Here is a 15476-nt window from a genome sequence, read left to right as displayed (position 1 = left end):
TCCATGCTAGAACTTTATTACAGTATTTTTTCCTCGATGCTCAGAACTTTTTCTCCATTCTCTACATATAAACTGGCCACTAAATCTTCCTGAGGATAACGCAGGCTTTCTGGTAATCTTGTCTTCATTTAATAAGTTTTGTAAGGAACTGAAGGTGGTACTTGGCTGCTTAAGCATGTTTTATTCTAATTTTAAGATGAACATTTTCCCTTTCTGATGCAGTAAAAGGTCATTCTTGTAGCATTGCAAACTGTCCTGAAGCACTGTAGCTTAGGCCTGCATTATAGGAACTTTGCCTTCTTTGTCAGGGCTTTTCTGCATAGTAGTATGTGTTAAATATTTGCTTGCTCTAGTTTGTCCATCTTCTACATGTTTCTACTTCAGTTTTTGACTTTTTGTTGCTTGAGAGTCCAATCCATTGGTTAGACCTAAAAATCCTCTCAAAGTAAGGCGGCAGTCATATTGAGTTACATGTTTTTTGAGTAGATCTCTCAGAGGTGAAGTGATTCCAATTTTATCTTCTCTCTGCCCTTCCCAACTGCTATTCCTTATTCCACTGTGTATTATTACAGTTTAAAATAATTTAGCAGGAGGTCATATCCTGTAATAACACTTTTCATTGAAATTTTTATTTATTTTTTATGGGAAAGTCTTCTGATTTGATTGTGCTAAAGAACTAGAGATCTGATTGGAGAATAAACCATCCATAGGCATGTTACGTGGATGCCAGGTTAGGTCACAACGGATTTTGGTTCAACAGATATGGGTGCATAGGTTTTTAGCCTGATAACAAAGTAAACAAGAAATATAAGCCCATTAGTTGGATCTGTTGCAGAAGGCCATCTTGAAAATATACATGGACATGGTTAGAACACTCATCAGTGCTTAGTGGCAACAAACAAGGAAATATTACCTAAATAAACTTGCATTGCTGGAGCTCATGATGATTTCAGATATAGGATACCCTGCCAGGAAAAAAACTTGGTAGGTTTCTTGTCTGGTGAGCTTGCAGTGTTTTTTATGTTGTGTACTGTTGTAATCATATTGAAAAATGTTGATGTGGCACCCCAAACCCATTTAAAAATGGGAAAAAGAAGGTTGAGAATGACAGCAACCTGATCTGCTTATTTTCTATCTAGTTCATCAGTTGAGTTTGATCTTTTGTTCTTGCTGTATTACTATAGTTAAACTTTGGATGAAAAGGGGCCCGTATGATCTAGTCCTTCACATTCTCAGAATAAAACAATGATAAATAAATGGCATTAAAGCCATGGACTGTTAAAGAGCTGCTTCCTGTTACAAAAAAGTAGAGTTTGATTCCTCTCACCTCCATTTGCCTATTGTGGGACTCTGAGCAAGTTGCTTAACTAGAAAGTACTCTTTAGTCACTTCTAGAAAGGGGCACTTGTGTCCAGTGGGCTTACCCACTTAACAAATGTGTACAATAAGATACAATAAAATAAAAGTAACAGAGAAGATGACTCTGCATTAAGCATAGATACATTCTGTATACATAAAAGCCGTTAGCAACAACAAACATGACTGGCTTACAAGCAGATTCAGTAGCCTTATTGTTAGTACTAAACCATTTCAGAAATGGCTGAATGATGTGGCATAGATGCCAGTAATAAATGATGTTCAGTCCAGTAAGAAAGAAATGACTGGTAAATTACCTTTACGTTTAGTCCTGTTATTGTGCTTTTAAACACATTGCATTAGGTTGGACTGACACAGATATTTACTTTAGCATGAAACAACTAAATAAAAGTGTAAACGGGACACACAACTAAACCAGTTAGTAAAATATTACAAGAAAATCGTAGCCTAGCAAGAGTTTCAATGTGTGATTCCTTAAAAGCACTTGGAAAAATGGATAATGGGATATATGCAAATTACCCCTTTAGGACATCCGGTGTTTCAGCTGTACAGCAGTTCTGAATGCCCATGACTTTTTTTTTCTTTTTAAGTTTGTTAATGGACAAATTCAGGCCAATAAAGCAAAACTCCACACACTGTGGACATGCGTGTTTCAGTCTTCTTATGACCTCATCAGCACAGCATAAGTAGACTGTTTGGCTAACCTTTAGAAATACAGAGTTGTTGTACCCAGCTGATGTCCATAACCGCTATGGTTTCTGCAAAAAATCCCATCTAACAACTAAATATAAGAGTAAACAGGACACCCAGCCAAATCAATTAGTAAAAAATTACAAGAAAATCAAGGGAGTTTGAGGGAAGGACAGGTAATATGAGCACATTAGTAGTGTGCGACTCCCATGTTAAGGTGTGTGCTCAAGTAGTGGACTGTACTTAAGATATATAGAATGTTTCTGACAATATTAAGAGCTGATGAGTATCTGTGTGCATGCATTAATCAATTTATAATCTAGCTGATGAGTCTGTGTTGGGCTTCAATGTGTGAAGGCAGCTGGAATGACAAGTTCCAGTGGAAGAAATGTGACAACATGATGCCTTTTTTGCAGCTTGTTTGTTACGACTTGCTTTTAGTAATTCGTACCCTTGTGTAAGGGCCATATAACCGAAAGTTCACAAAAGAAGCCGTAGGTAAGCCATTAGTGACAAATGCAAGAGCTCTGTTAGAAATAAAATTATTATGAAAAAACTGGGCATATGCAATTTGAAGGTAAGGTGTGATGAGATGTGTGTGAGTTAAGACTAGGATGTTGATGTATAACATGTTTTATAGAAGCATGAAATACATTTCAAGGGAAGTTGCATTAAGAAGGACAATAAGTATATTTATAGAGGTGGGTGTGCTTAGCTATTGTCCTTACAGTAATAGTGTGAGCAAAAATAGAGACTTAAGAAGCATGGACCTTATGCAAGTGAATAACAACAAAGTGTGAATGCCAAGTAGCAGCAGATATTGTAGGCTTATTATTTTTAAACCTTTTGATAGAATCTGTGCATATATACCATTCATGCAAGGAAAAGTGTATTTGTTGAATTTGATATCATTTTAATTTTACCAGGAAAGTTGGCATTGCTTAGTAAACCTACATTTATAGACTTGAGACTGCGAACATACACATTTGTGAAGAAATGATGCTTGAAGATTCTGCACCTCTCATGCTTGCATGTTTGGGTTGTTGAGTCCCCCCATTTATTACAGGGTATATTTTTCCCCAGGAGATGCTTCAAGTTTTGCGGAGAAGGTTTGGTGGTGTGACGGTTGTGGATGATACTTGGAAAGAAACACTAAGGAAAATGCAAGGTGTTTTTAAATGGTGGAGGTGGTTGTAGTTTTTTTTTTTTTCAAACTTTTTGAAATCAATATTGCTGAGATTCGAGTCATACTTGGCTGAGAGTTAGGGAAATTAGAACTGAAATACGTGATTTTTTTCATGGGAATTGTAGTTCTAGATTAAACCTAATAAAAAAGAAGGCAGCTACTTAAAAGTGAAGATCTAGATATGTGATCGTAACTCACATTCCTCAGGCCTCATAATGCCCACAAACAAGTATGATACTGGGTGACTGAAGCTACTGTATTATATTCCTGGCTGCACTAACTACTTTTCTTTTTGATTTGAAAAATAGTGGCCTCGGTCAGTTGTACTAGCCCTCAGCCAACCTTCACAGTCTTTGAGTTTGAGACCATTGCTCTAAGTTTTATTTGCTTTAGTTCTGTTTAATACTTTAGTAACTGCAGGAGTAAACCAGAACACTTTAGTACTAGTATGTTTTATTTTACATAAAATAAATATTGGGAGTCAGCGCACAGTGAAGAGGAAAAAAGGTCCAGTGTAATGCATGATTTTTCCATAAAATCCATTTATTGAAGGTAGATGCAGGGGTTACATTATGTACCTCAACATTAAGAGCAAGAAATTTGGACAAAGCCATAAATACGTGAGACAAAGGCCCCAAAATAGGGACAGTTTCTAAATATTGCTCTTACAAACTTAGAAAGTTGATAGAATAACAGGTTTTGCATTAGCATTAATTTTCTGAAGGGTATGAAGTCTGAAACTCAAATGTCTTGTCATTATTTTCAGTCTTCAATGATTTGCCAGTAAACCACAATTTTATGAAAAACAGACCAAAATATGAGGCAAAAATCTGTACAGTTGAGAGGTATTAAGTGACAGAAAATATTTGTAAATTTAGAATGGAGGAGAGTTTTATGTGCCCTTCATGGGAACAATTATTAGGAAATACAGAAATTTGTAAAGAGGAGAAGTAAGATATAGAGAGACACCAACACATCGGATTTCACTTGGAGTCTCTTATATGTAAAGCTTCTTATCAGGGGTGAAATGAGGTACCAAGTAAGGGAAGAGTGGCTGTGGTAATACTGGGATCATGAAGAAGAAACTGTGAGCCATGTTTTCTCAGAAGTAGGAGGTATGTGGAAAGCTCTGTTTAGGATGTTACCTGTAAAAGAAATAAGACCTTTTATAAGGATAACTAGCATCAGGCTACAGAGTCTCTCTCTGTTTTTTTTTTTTTTTTTTTGTTAAATTTTTGAATTTGTTGCACTTTTCATTCTGTATTTGCTATTCTTTACTTCTCTCTGCAGCTGAATATCATTTAATGTCAGACTTTCTTATATTTGAACAGTTTTACTTTACTGCAGTGTATTTTAGTTTTTGGCAGTTGGTGCAGAAGATTCAGGCTTATAAGCTATTGAGTTGCTTTTTATGGTCCATGATTGATTCTGTCAGCCTTCATTTGTCTAACTGCACGATTTTGAGCATGTCACTTAATTTAATTTTATTTATTTATTTTACATTTGTTAACCGGGAGAGTCCGACTGGATACATGTCCATTTTCAGCGGAGGCCCGGGGAGAAAAGCTCCAGGTACATAACAGACATATGAACATTGTTAATGCAAAAAAGGAAGATAGTTGAGTTCTAAATACAATATAAAGATGCATTACATCTTGGGAAAAAAATAACAGCAGCATATAAAAACAAACATAGGTCAGTTACAAAGGCGAGGCGCCTTGTTAAAAAGCGGTTAAGGATAGTGAGGTAAGAGAAGGGTAAATGATAGTGGTTAATCAGGTTTGGAACAGGGACATTGCCAGAGAGTATTGAGATGGGGTTTAAGCTTTTTTTTGAATTGTAGGAGTGAAGGTTCTGAGGTGAGCATGGTCGGTAGGGAGTTCCACATTTTACCTACAAAGTTTGAGAATAGAGAATCCCCAGCAGAATTATTGGCTTTGGTAGTTTGAGCTAAGATCTTATTGGAGGAGCGTAAAGATTGCAGGTTAATATAGGGGTGAATGATCTTGTTCAGAGCTGGTGTTTTCTCTGGGTGATACAGTATCTGGTGAGCCGCTTTGAGTTGGTTGAAATGGAGTTGGCTGGAAAACTCTAACCACCCTAGTTGCTTCAAGTTAGTGCAGTGGTGCGTTCTAAAGGTGGAATTTGTGGCAAATCTAGCTATGTGATTGTAACAAGAAGCAAGTTTGTTAAGGGTTGTCTTGTTTAGGTTTGTAAAAAGGGGGGAGGCATAGAAAAGAGTTGATAGTAGGTGTGTGCTGGCAATTGTAATTTTAGCGTGAGGAGTGAGAAAGTGTTTTACTTTATAGAGAGAGCCAAGCTTTTTATTGACGGTTTTGATGGTTAGATTGAAATGGGTGTCAAAGGGAGTTATCAATGGTAACACCTAATAGCTTTGTGTGAGCTTCTGGTGATATAGTGATTCCATTGGAGGATGTAATAGAGAAGGTGGGGGGAAGAGTCTTGTTAGTGGGTGAGAAAGTAAGTAGTTTTGTTTTGTTGGGGTTGAGAACTAGTTGACGACATGAGAACCATTTTTCTATTAGGTTGAAGGTGTCTTGGGTTGAAGCAGTGAGGTCTGCCAGGTTGGTGGCAGTGCTGATGATAGTCGAATCATCTGCATATTGAATGCATGTGGCATGGGGGGTGATTGTGGGCAGGTCATTAACAAAGATGGTGAAGAGAAGAGGGCCAAGAATAGATCCTTGGGGAACTCCAAGTGTAACAGGTAGGCATGTGGATAATTTGTCCTGCCATAGAACAGCCTGTTGCATATTGGACAGGTAGGATTGGAACCATTTCAACGTGGAATTGCTGAGTGATAGTTTTTTTAATGTATGGAGGAGTTGAATGTGGTTCACCATATCAAAGGCCTTGGAGAGGTCTAAGAAAAGAGCAGATGATAGTTTATTATTGTTTCTGAAGTTATTGATGGTATTAGAAAAGGATAGTAGGGCTGATGTGGTACTGTGATTTGGCCTGAAGCCATGTTGGGAGTTGGCTAGAATTTTATTTTTGGTGAGGTGTTCCATCAGTTGTTTGTGGACACACTTTTCCATAATTTTGGCCAGGGGTGAGAGTATAGCTATAGGTCTGTAGTTGGTTAGCTCTAGTGAGCTACCACCTTTATGGAGAGGAATAATGTGGGACATTTTCCATATGGAGGGGATGAAGGCTTCTGACAAGGTACGGTTTATGATTATGGAGACGGGTAGGAAATGGCCTCAGCTGCTTTTTGCAGAAACTCAGCTGGGAGAAGGTCAGCTGCTAGCTTAGTGGGTTTTAGTTTTTTAAGAAGAGATGTTATAGAGGATATGGGTACTGGATCGAAGGTAAATAGATGATCTGATGTAGTTGTAGTATTCTGCTGACATGGGTAGTGGAGTGGGCTGGTTGTTTGAATTGTGTGGCCAGGGATTGTATAGTTTCTGTGAAGAAACTATTGAATGTGTTAGCAATGTTTACAGGGCACTGTTTGCAAGTTGTTGGAGTGGGGGTGGTTGCCTGGCCTGGGTGCAGGAGCTTGTTTAAGCCTGCCCAGAATTTTTGTGGATTATTAAGGTGTTTGTGTTGGAGGTGGAGGAAGAAGTTTTTTTATCATTTAAGATCATTCTTTTAGTTTCATTTCTAAGTTGCCGGAATGTTTGGTGGGAGTGTGGGTCTTTAGAGGTACGCCATGTGACCCACATCTTGTTTCTAGATAGGATTTTGGATTTTGTTTCCTTAGAGAGCCATGGTGCGGTTTTGGTTTTAGTTCTAATGGACCGTATTGGAGCATGGGAATCTAGAATCTTGAGGAAGGTGGTGTTGAAGAAGATAACTGCCTCTTCAAGAGGAAGAGACTTGAGTATTGTCCAGTTGTGGGCTTTAAGTTCATTTTGAAAAATGGAGGCATTGAATTTATTATTGTTCCTGATTTTTTTTATGGTTGTAAGAAGGGGGGTGATTTTCTTGAATTTGATAACATAGGTGAGTAAGTGATCACTCATGTCCTCTGGGTGAGTACCTGCTGAGTACTGGTCAGGATCTTTATTAGTAAGGATCCAGTCCAGGATGCTGTCTTTGTTTTGGGGTTTACCTAGTCTGGTAGGAGTGGATATGAGCTGAGAAAAGCCATGTAGATTTATGCTGCTAGATGGGGAGCTAGATGAGAAGGAATTCCAATCGATGTTGAAGTCACCTAACACTATGGATTCCTGGGGGTGAGTTTGAGTTAACCAGTGGAGAAAGTCCTCTAAGGTTTTGTTATTATTGTTGCCTGGGGGGATGTAAATACATGCTATATTTATGTTTTTATGTTTGTTTGGTTGAAGTTTTACAAGTAGAATTTTGGCATTGTTTGTTAGGAGGGGTTGTGGAGAGGCAAGGGAGATTTGTAATGTATTTTTGTAGAGTATGGCTACACCGCCACCTTTACGAGTTATTCGGTCTTCTCTTAGTATATCATACCCTGGTGGGATTATCTGTGTGTCTTTCGTACTTGGTTTAAGCCAGGTTTCTGTGAGACATGGTAGGTATGGGGAACAAGTAGCTAAAAGGGCATGTAGGTTGGGAATCTTATTGTTTACACTTCTGATGTTTAGATGACCGGTCAGAAGAGAGTTAAAGGGTCTAGAGTTTAGATTGAGAAGTGGAGGGGAGGATAGGGTGGAATTAGAATTGAGTGGAGGGGAAGGGCCAGGGTTGGGGTGGATATCACCATCTGTGGCTAGTCTGTGATTCAGAGTCGTAATGAATTTGAGGGCTTTGAGTAGAAGTTTGTAGTAATGTTTATCATTTGGCCTAATATTGGTAGGTTTGATAATTACATAGCGTTCGAGTTCTAACAAGGAGGGTGAGTAGGGAGTTGAGTCATGACCTCTGTTGTTAATTATGGGGTAGGGGTTGGTTTGGTAGCCTGGGTGGTGGAAGCCTATGTAAGACCAGGTTTCATATAGGGTAGCTAGGTAAGGGACAAGTAGGAGGGGAAAAAGAGTTAGTATGATAAGCTTCCTGGGTGGTGTCATATTCCATTTGATCTTAGAGGGCGGTAGTGTGGTACAGGAAGTTAGTGGACAGTAGGGGGAGTGGTTTGAGGTTATAAAAGTATGAGTACTGGGGGCGGGTGGGAATAGGGGGCAGGGCGGAGAGCGGCGCGAGCACAAGCGAAGCGAGTGTTCGCAGAACGGGGTTTACACTAAGCCACTAGAGCCCAGGTTTCAAGATGTAACTCCTGAATAATTAACTTGCAGGTGAGTAATCTCGTCTAAACAAACATCAGGTTCAATTCCTATGCTTTGGGAGCTTGTTTTTTAAATTTTATAGCTGTTTGCCTTAGTTTTAGAGTGTGTTCTGTAGTTTAAGTGGAGTATATGCAAACAAGCTTGGATTTTTTGTTTGAGTAAGCCTAGATAGATTCGTGCTTGTGCTGAGGACCCTTAAATAATACTTTACTTTAAAGTCTATACTAAAATGACCAGATAATGACCTGTTTTGTTTTTACAGGTTGTGGGCAATAGTAGAGTAGTCGCTCGAAAAGGGCGAAGTTCTTTTCTGCCTCACGCTGTGCAGGGGAAGACCTGGGAGGGATAGAGAGAGAGCTTGATTTCAGAGGCAGTCAGAAGAAGCTGTGTAGCTTAAACAAATTAGACTACCCGAGGAAACCCTAAACTATGTTAGTAAAATCTTTACATATAGCATAAATCATTATAACACATTAGCATTTTACTGCAACAGTGCCTTATGACTGAGAGTCAAAGAATGTTGAATGTTGAATATCCTGCTTCTCAAAAAATATACAGAAGGCTCTCAATTTTCACTCTAATGAACAGCCCTGCAAAGAGCTTGTCATACTAAAGTCTGGTTACCAAACACATTTAGCTTTAGAGACACAACTTAGCTTTAAAGAAACAAGTAGCTACAATATTCATGCCATTCAATAGTGCATTATGTAATCGGTAAGCACTCTCATAGGAAAGCTAGAGAAGAGACTGATGTTGGGAAACATCAAAGAAAAAGAATAAGGAAATGGCAGAGACTAAGATAGAAAGACATCATTACTAAAGTAGTGAATATGAATTGGCAAGAACTTAAAGAAGTCATTGTTGACAGGCGGACCTGGTATGTTGAAATCCTTATGGTCACAAGGAGTTAGATTTGACTAAACTGCAAGACAAGGTGCATCGCAGGCAATTATCACGAATGTATTGTCTTTTGATATTTTGGTATTTGCTCCATGGGCTTCGCTATATACTTTCACAAGATGTCGTAAGTCGGATGCAATCCCTAGCTCCAGGTTTTCTTTGGGGCTCATTTTTTCAGCTGTATGTGGAGTTTATAAAGATACCATAATGATTGATTTGGTTGAACAGTTCCATTCTCATCAATACAAACACCCACCTTTTCCTTTTCCTCATGCTAACATGGTCTAGAGGTCTTTATTGCTGTTATGATGTATTCCTGTTCCACCTTCTTATGGCATAACTGAGCTCTGTCGTTTTGCAGAGCACTAGGGGTAAAAAGGGAGGGGCTACTAGTCTTGGGAAAGTTTCAGATGCCAAGCTGACTTAATTTTACTGTTGAGAAAGATGGACTTTTTCATCCATATTTATCTTTATAGTTAAGTACATAACTTGTTTCTTTTTCAATTGATGGTGCCTGGGAATGTAGAGCACATGAAGTAATTATTTTTGCTGAGCTGGAAATGTGAGCGGGGAGGCATTTGGTTATTTTGTATAATAAAGAATGTTGGACATTTGTTTAAAAATGAAAACACAATTTCAGTATTTGCTGTACTAATTTGTGTTTTGATTTTGAAATTTGCTTTATACTGTTTATAAGTGCCAGAATACTTAACTTTATTTTCTGAGTTGTATTTCATTTTACATTACTTTTAATAAAAATAGGAAAAATACCATGGTATCTTTTATATGCATCTGATTGACCACTAATCAGACAAATGAGACTTGTGTTTTACATCAATGGGAAATGTAGCTGAACCAAGTTAATCTGAGTCTGATAAGCCAAGCCAGAACACTATCTCAAATAAAGCCACCACCTCTGGCATCCTCTTTAATGATGGTGTTTATTTTACAAAATAACAGTTCTATCAGTTTTATTATTTTTGTGAAATAAAAATGTTCTTTTAAAGTGAATTCCAGGGTCATTTTTTGAAGTTCTTCTGTTTAACATCTCTTCTGAAGGATGGCACCTGGGGACTGAATCTACCCGTAATATTGCGGTGCAGTGCAGTGTCATGGCTGACCATGTGCACCTATTGTGATACTATAATCCACAGCTTTCTGGCTTTCAAGCATCAAAGATGACTGTAGTACCTGTTGTGCCACTATTTAGGGCTGCTGTGTTGTGGAAAGACATTCAGTGTGATTCTAGCTAAGTATTTTGTTCTGTGAAGTGCTGTGAATGTCGAGGGACACAAGAGGAAAACCCTATTTTACCATAGTTCTCATTAGTACATGCTACTAAGATGAAGATATCTGGATTATTTGTTCTATCTTTGTGCTGCAAGCTGAAAGGCAGATATAAAGTGTATGCAGTCTCTTATCTGTCCTCCAGAGCTAGGTACTAAGCTGCAGTAGCTTTACTGAGGACTGTTATGGCAATAAGGCAAAAGACAACCCTAGGGTGAGTACAGATGTTTCTGAGAAAGGCTGTTGACTTGATATCTTTTTGGTGAAAAATGGAAGATAGGTTTGGAATTTGTTATCTGTATCACCTTAACCAAATGAATCCAAGCACTCCATTTATTACTTAGTCAGATGATCTCCTTCCCTGCCAACCTGGTGCAGTATAGTATGCTTCATGATCAAATACAAGAATTGTGCATTAAGAATTTTGATAAGAAAATTAGCCTGCAAGGTCACTCCTTTTGGTTTAAATTACTTAATTTTAGAAAAAGGCAAACAAATATATATAAAATAAGCACTCAAGGTATTCTTTGGCCAACAATCAAACATGCTTAGTGAACTGTTTTTCCCTTTGCTCACACTTCTCCTTGTTTCTTTACCATTCCACCACTATGCAAACTGTAAACAGTGGGTGTTGGAAAAATACAATATATAGGATTCGGTGACTTAGGAAAGACACCATCTGTAAAACTACTTCACAAAGAGTGTGTTAGAAGTGTCTGATATTTCTTTTTCACGGTCTTATTGTTTTTCTTGTAAAAAGCATTGGTGGGGTAAAATATTATCATTTACTTCAAATGTCTTTCGGAATAAATAGCATGCCCAAAAATGAAAACTGATCACTTAGTTTTATTTACCCACAGGTATTTCTTCAACTTCAACATAGTGTCAGAGTTTTGTAAACAGCAGAATTCTGCCTTATTATATGCTTGCTCTTGATTCTTTTATGTATAATTACATGGTGTGTGAGTATATATTTTTAGCCTTCTTGTAACTGTTGCACCAGACTCTGGCTGTTTCAGCATAAGTTCTTAGCTCTTGCAGACATTGCCACTTTATACTTGTATTTTGCTGTCAACTACAGCAGTCTGTGTACCTGTAGGTGAAATAATTCTTCTATGCATGCCATCATATCTCATATTGCCCCGCACTTATCTGGATACAGTTATGCAGTACTAACAATGTTTATTGTTAGCTTGTGTAGTTACTTGTAAGCAGTATCAAAGTTGTGGACCTGTGATAGCAGTTAGGCTTGTAAGTCCTTTGGAAACCTTGGATCATACAGCATGTGAAATTAATTTAGAGCTGTTACTGGGCTGACAAGATCAAAATGTTGTACCCTGTATACATATTTCATATTGCTTGAGTTGCATTGCATTTGTTATTTGTATTGCAGCAATACCTGTGTGTTATGAATTCACTGAAATTGCTTTGTGCACTTTATGAATTTATTCTAGTGTTTTTTTTTTGCCTCTATTACATATTGCTCCTCTTATGTATGGTTATAAATATTATTTTATGGTATAGTTGTAAATCACTGTGTTCTTCATCATTAAGTAGTAAAGTAAACTGAGCATTTGTGAACTGCAGTTTGTATTTCAGCAAATATATTTGGCAAGATCTCTCTGTAGATGTCTTTTTTGCAAAAGGACTATTAGGACTACAGTGTCAGCAACTGTAATTACTACATAAAGGCATAACAAAAAACTAGCTTACCCAGATGTTGTACTTTGAGACTAGGTCCCCACTTTGCCACAACACCATTCAAAATATAGTAAAAAGATGCATTAAATCAAGAAACTCTATATTTTAATTTGTAAAGATACAGTATTAACTATAACTGTATTTTAGTTTGAAAAGACATATTGTGCAATTGAACCGTAGCTCTACTTTACTTGTGTTTTTTTTTTTTTTTTGAGTAGGTACTAGACTGTTACTGAGCACTGAATACTGTTAAAGGAGAAGTATGCTAGGATGTACTATATATGTTAAACCTATACAGTAATGATATTAAATCAGGCCATGTTTATCATTGTTTTTATAGCTGTTTCTGTTTCTTAGATATTGGAATACCTTATGGAGTAATTTTTGGAGGAACAGACATAAATGAAGACATCAAGGATGAACATAAAAGAGAAGTAATGGGAATAGTACTCCTTGAAGCAAGGTAAGTTTAATGCCAGAACTGCAGCACTGTTGTACATAGTTTCTTTTTTATATGTTATTGTGCATGAATGATGAAGTTAAATGTTTTGATTTTGTGTGCCAATTATGATTTTATCAGGATTCCAGCACTGTCTGTAATAACATATAGTAAAGTTCATATGTTGCTGCAGGAATTAATTAATGTTTTAAATCTGTTATTGTGCAGCTCTTTTCCTGGTTTGTAAATTTTTACAGCTAGTAATTCGTGTTTGTCTGCAAAAAGATCACCCTTTAAAAAGAAAACACTTCCGTTTTTCTACGGAAGGCTAATTCCTTGCTGGAACTTGTATTCAGGTCATTTTAGACAATTCTGAAGGCAAAATCTGAAGGTAATGCTACTCAATGCTAGAAGTCTAAACCTCAAAATGCACTCTCTCGAGGCACTCCTAAAAATGGAGAACATCGATATCTGTGCAGTAACTGAGACCTGGTTCAAGGCTCCAGAGAGCACCCCTGCAATACCAGGCTACAACTCTTACCACACTTTTCGGCCACCAAACCAGGACCGAAACACTAAAGGTGGAGGAGTGTCAATATTCACCAAGGATATTCACACCGCCAGGCTAGTTGGCCAACACAATGTGTCTGAAATTCTCCAAGTGCAACTAACACTAGGTAAGACTGCAATCCAAATTGTAGCTTGCTACAGATCCCCCACCATACCCCAAGATTCTCACTACACCTTTCTAAACATACTGGAAAATATTAAGATAGAACCAAACACCCTAATACTGGGTGATTTTAACTACCCTGCCATTAACTGGGAAAACTACTCGTGTCCCAACACCTTTGCGCAACGGTTCTTGGAATTCATAAATTCTAATGCCCTGGATCAACTAATCCATAGTCCCACCAGGGGCTCCAATATCCTAGACCTGGTCATTACCAACATGGGAAATCAATGCTCCATACCTATGGTCACCCCCTCGTTAGTGAGGTCTGACCATAAGCTAATCACCCTTAACATCCACATCCCACCCCACCCCCCAGTAAAGAAACCACCATAAAAAACTTCTCCAAAGCCAACTTCATGCTACTCAAGTCAGAAGTGACAAACTTCATAACACCCATGCAGACGGGAACTGAAAGTTCAACTGCTGAATTCTACACTAAGGCACTGTACGAGCACATCCACTCATGCATGAATCGTGCCATCCCAAATAGAACCAAAATGCTCTCATCCAAAAAAAGGAAGCCAATCTGGTGGTCCCCTGCCATAAACAAACTTTACAACAAAAGGAAGAAACTTTTGCAGAAAAGAGGAAAATCCCAGGATGCAAAAAACTCCCTTACTGGCCTCAGTAAGAAACTGAGATGCCTCATAAAATCCTCCAAAGCTAGTTACGAAAATAAAATTGCCAAAGATTCCAAAGACAACCACAAAGCATTCTATAACTATGTCAAGAATCTAAATGGCAATGCTCAGATCTGCGCTGAGCTAAAACAGAATGGTATTAAATATACTGATCCAAAGGATATTGCCAATATCCTGGCAGATAGATTCAGTGCCAACTTCACCCCCCTCTCACCCCCTAAATGGCCCATCTCAATATCCGAAGATTGCCAAATTCCAGTAATAACGGCCACACAGGTACAAAACGCACTCTCTAAAGCCAAGAATACAGCATCCATGGGACCAGATGACATCCCGGCTGTGTACTACATGAACTACAATATGAACTGGCACCTCACCTAAGTGTCATGTTTAATCATAGCCTCACCTCAGGTTTCATGCCCACTGAGTGGCGCAGAGCTACAGTTATCCCAATCCACAAGGGGATCCACCTTGGATCCCGGAAACTACCGTCCCATCAGTCTGACAAGCCTTATCTGCAAGGCCATGGAGCGTATTATCATGGAACTTCTAAACAAAGACATTGGCAACCTTCAAACACTGGACCCCACCCAGTTTGGGTTTGTGAAGGGCCGATCTTGTCTCCTGAACCTGATTGACTTCTTTGAATCAGTCTCCAGAGCCATGGACAAGGGTAAGGTGGTCCACACAGCCTATCTAGACCTTGCCAAGACCTTTGACACCACCCCCCACTCTGGAATCATAGATAAACTTACTAAGTTGGGCATTAATCCCTATGTCACCCAATGGGTTGCTAAATGGCTTACTGATAGAACCCACACTGTAAAAGTAGCCGACTCCAAATCCAGCTCCAGACAAGTGACAAGTGGAGTACCTCAGGGTTCAGTCCTGGGGGCCCGCTTGTTTGGCATCTACTTCTCTGAAGTACAGGTCAACACTAAGGGACTCTGGCTAACAAAGTTTGCAGATGACTGCAAACTGGGAGCCATTATTGAATCCCCAAATGATGTGGATACTCTACAAAAGGGCTTTACAGAAACAGATGCTTGGTGCCAGAGCCATGGGCTCAAGCTCAATGCCAAGAAATGTATTGTTATCCCTTTGGGAAAAACATGTATCCATGAATTACCATATAGGTGGCAGTACACTAAACACAGAAAGTGTGATAAGAGACTTAGGGACACAGGTGGACAGTGGTCTCACCTTCGATAACCACATCGCCACAACAATCAGGAAATCCTTCTATGTGGCACACCTCATCACGAAGGGCTTTTCATCCAGAAAAAAGGAGGTCATT

At 38.6% G+C, this 15476-nt stretch overlaps 1 protein-coding gene across 2 annotated transcripts in view; it reads left to right on the top strand.

Annotated features, from left to right (window-relative positions):
* The window catches only part of GLT1D1 (glycosyltransferase 1 domain containing 1), a 1067503-nt gene that overhangs the window by 117752 nt on the left and 934275 nt on the right, over positions 1-15476 (top strand). For both annotated transcript variants that reach the window (XM_044068342.1, XM_044068341.1), the window contains exon 3: positions 12721-12826. In XM_044068342.1, the coding sequence (XP_043924277.1) occupies positions 12721-12826 (106 nt within the window). The remainder of the gene's footprint in view (positions 1-12720; positions 12827-15476) is intronic.

The sequence above is a fragment of the Protopterus annectens genome, chromosome 4.part0, assembly GCF_019279795.1.
Source record: "Protopterus annectens isolate FY-2018-M chromosome 4.part0, PAN1.0, whole genome shotgun sequence".
NCBI lineage: Eukaryota > Metazoa > Chordata > Ceratodontiformes > Protopteridae > Protopterus > Protopterus annectens.
The sequence above is the reverse complement of the archived record's forward strand: the minus strand, read 5'-3'. Positions and strand labels throughout refer to the sequence as shown.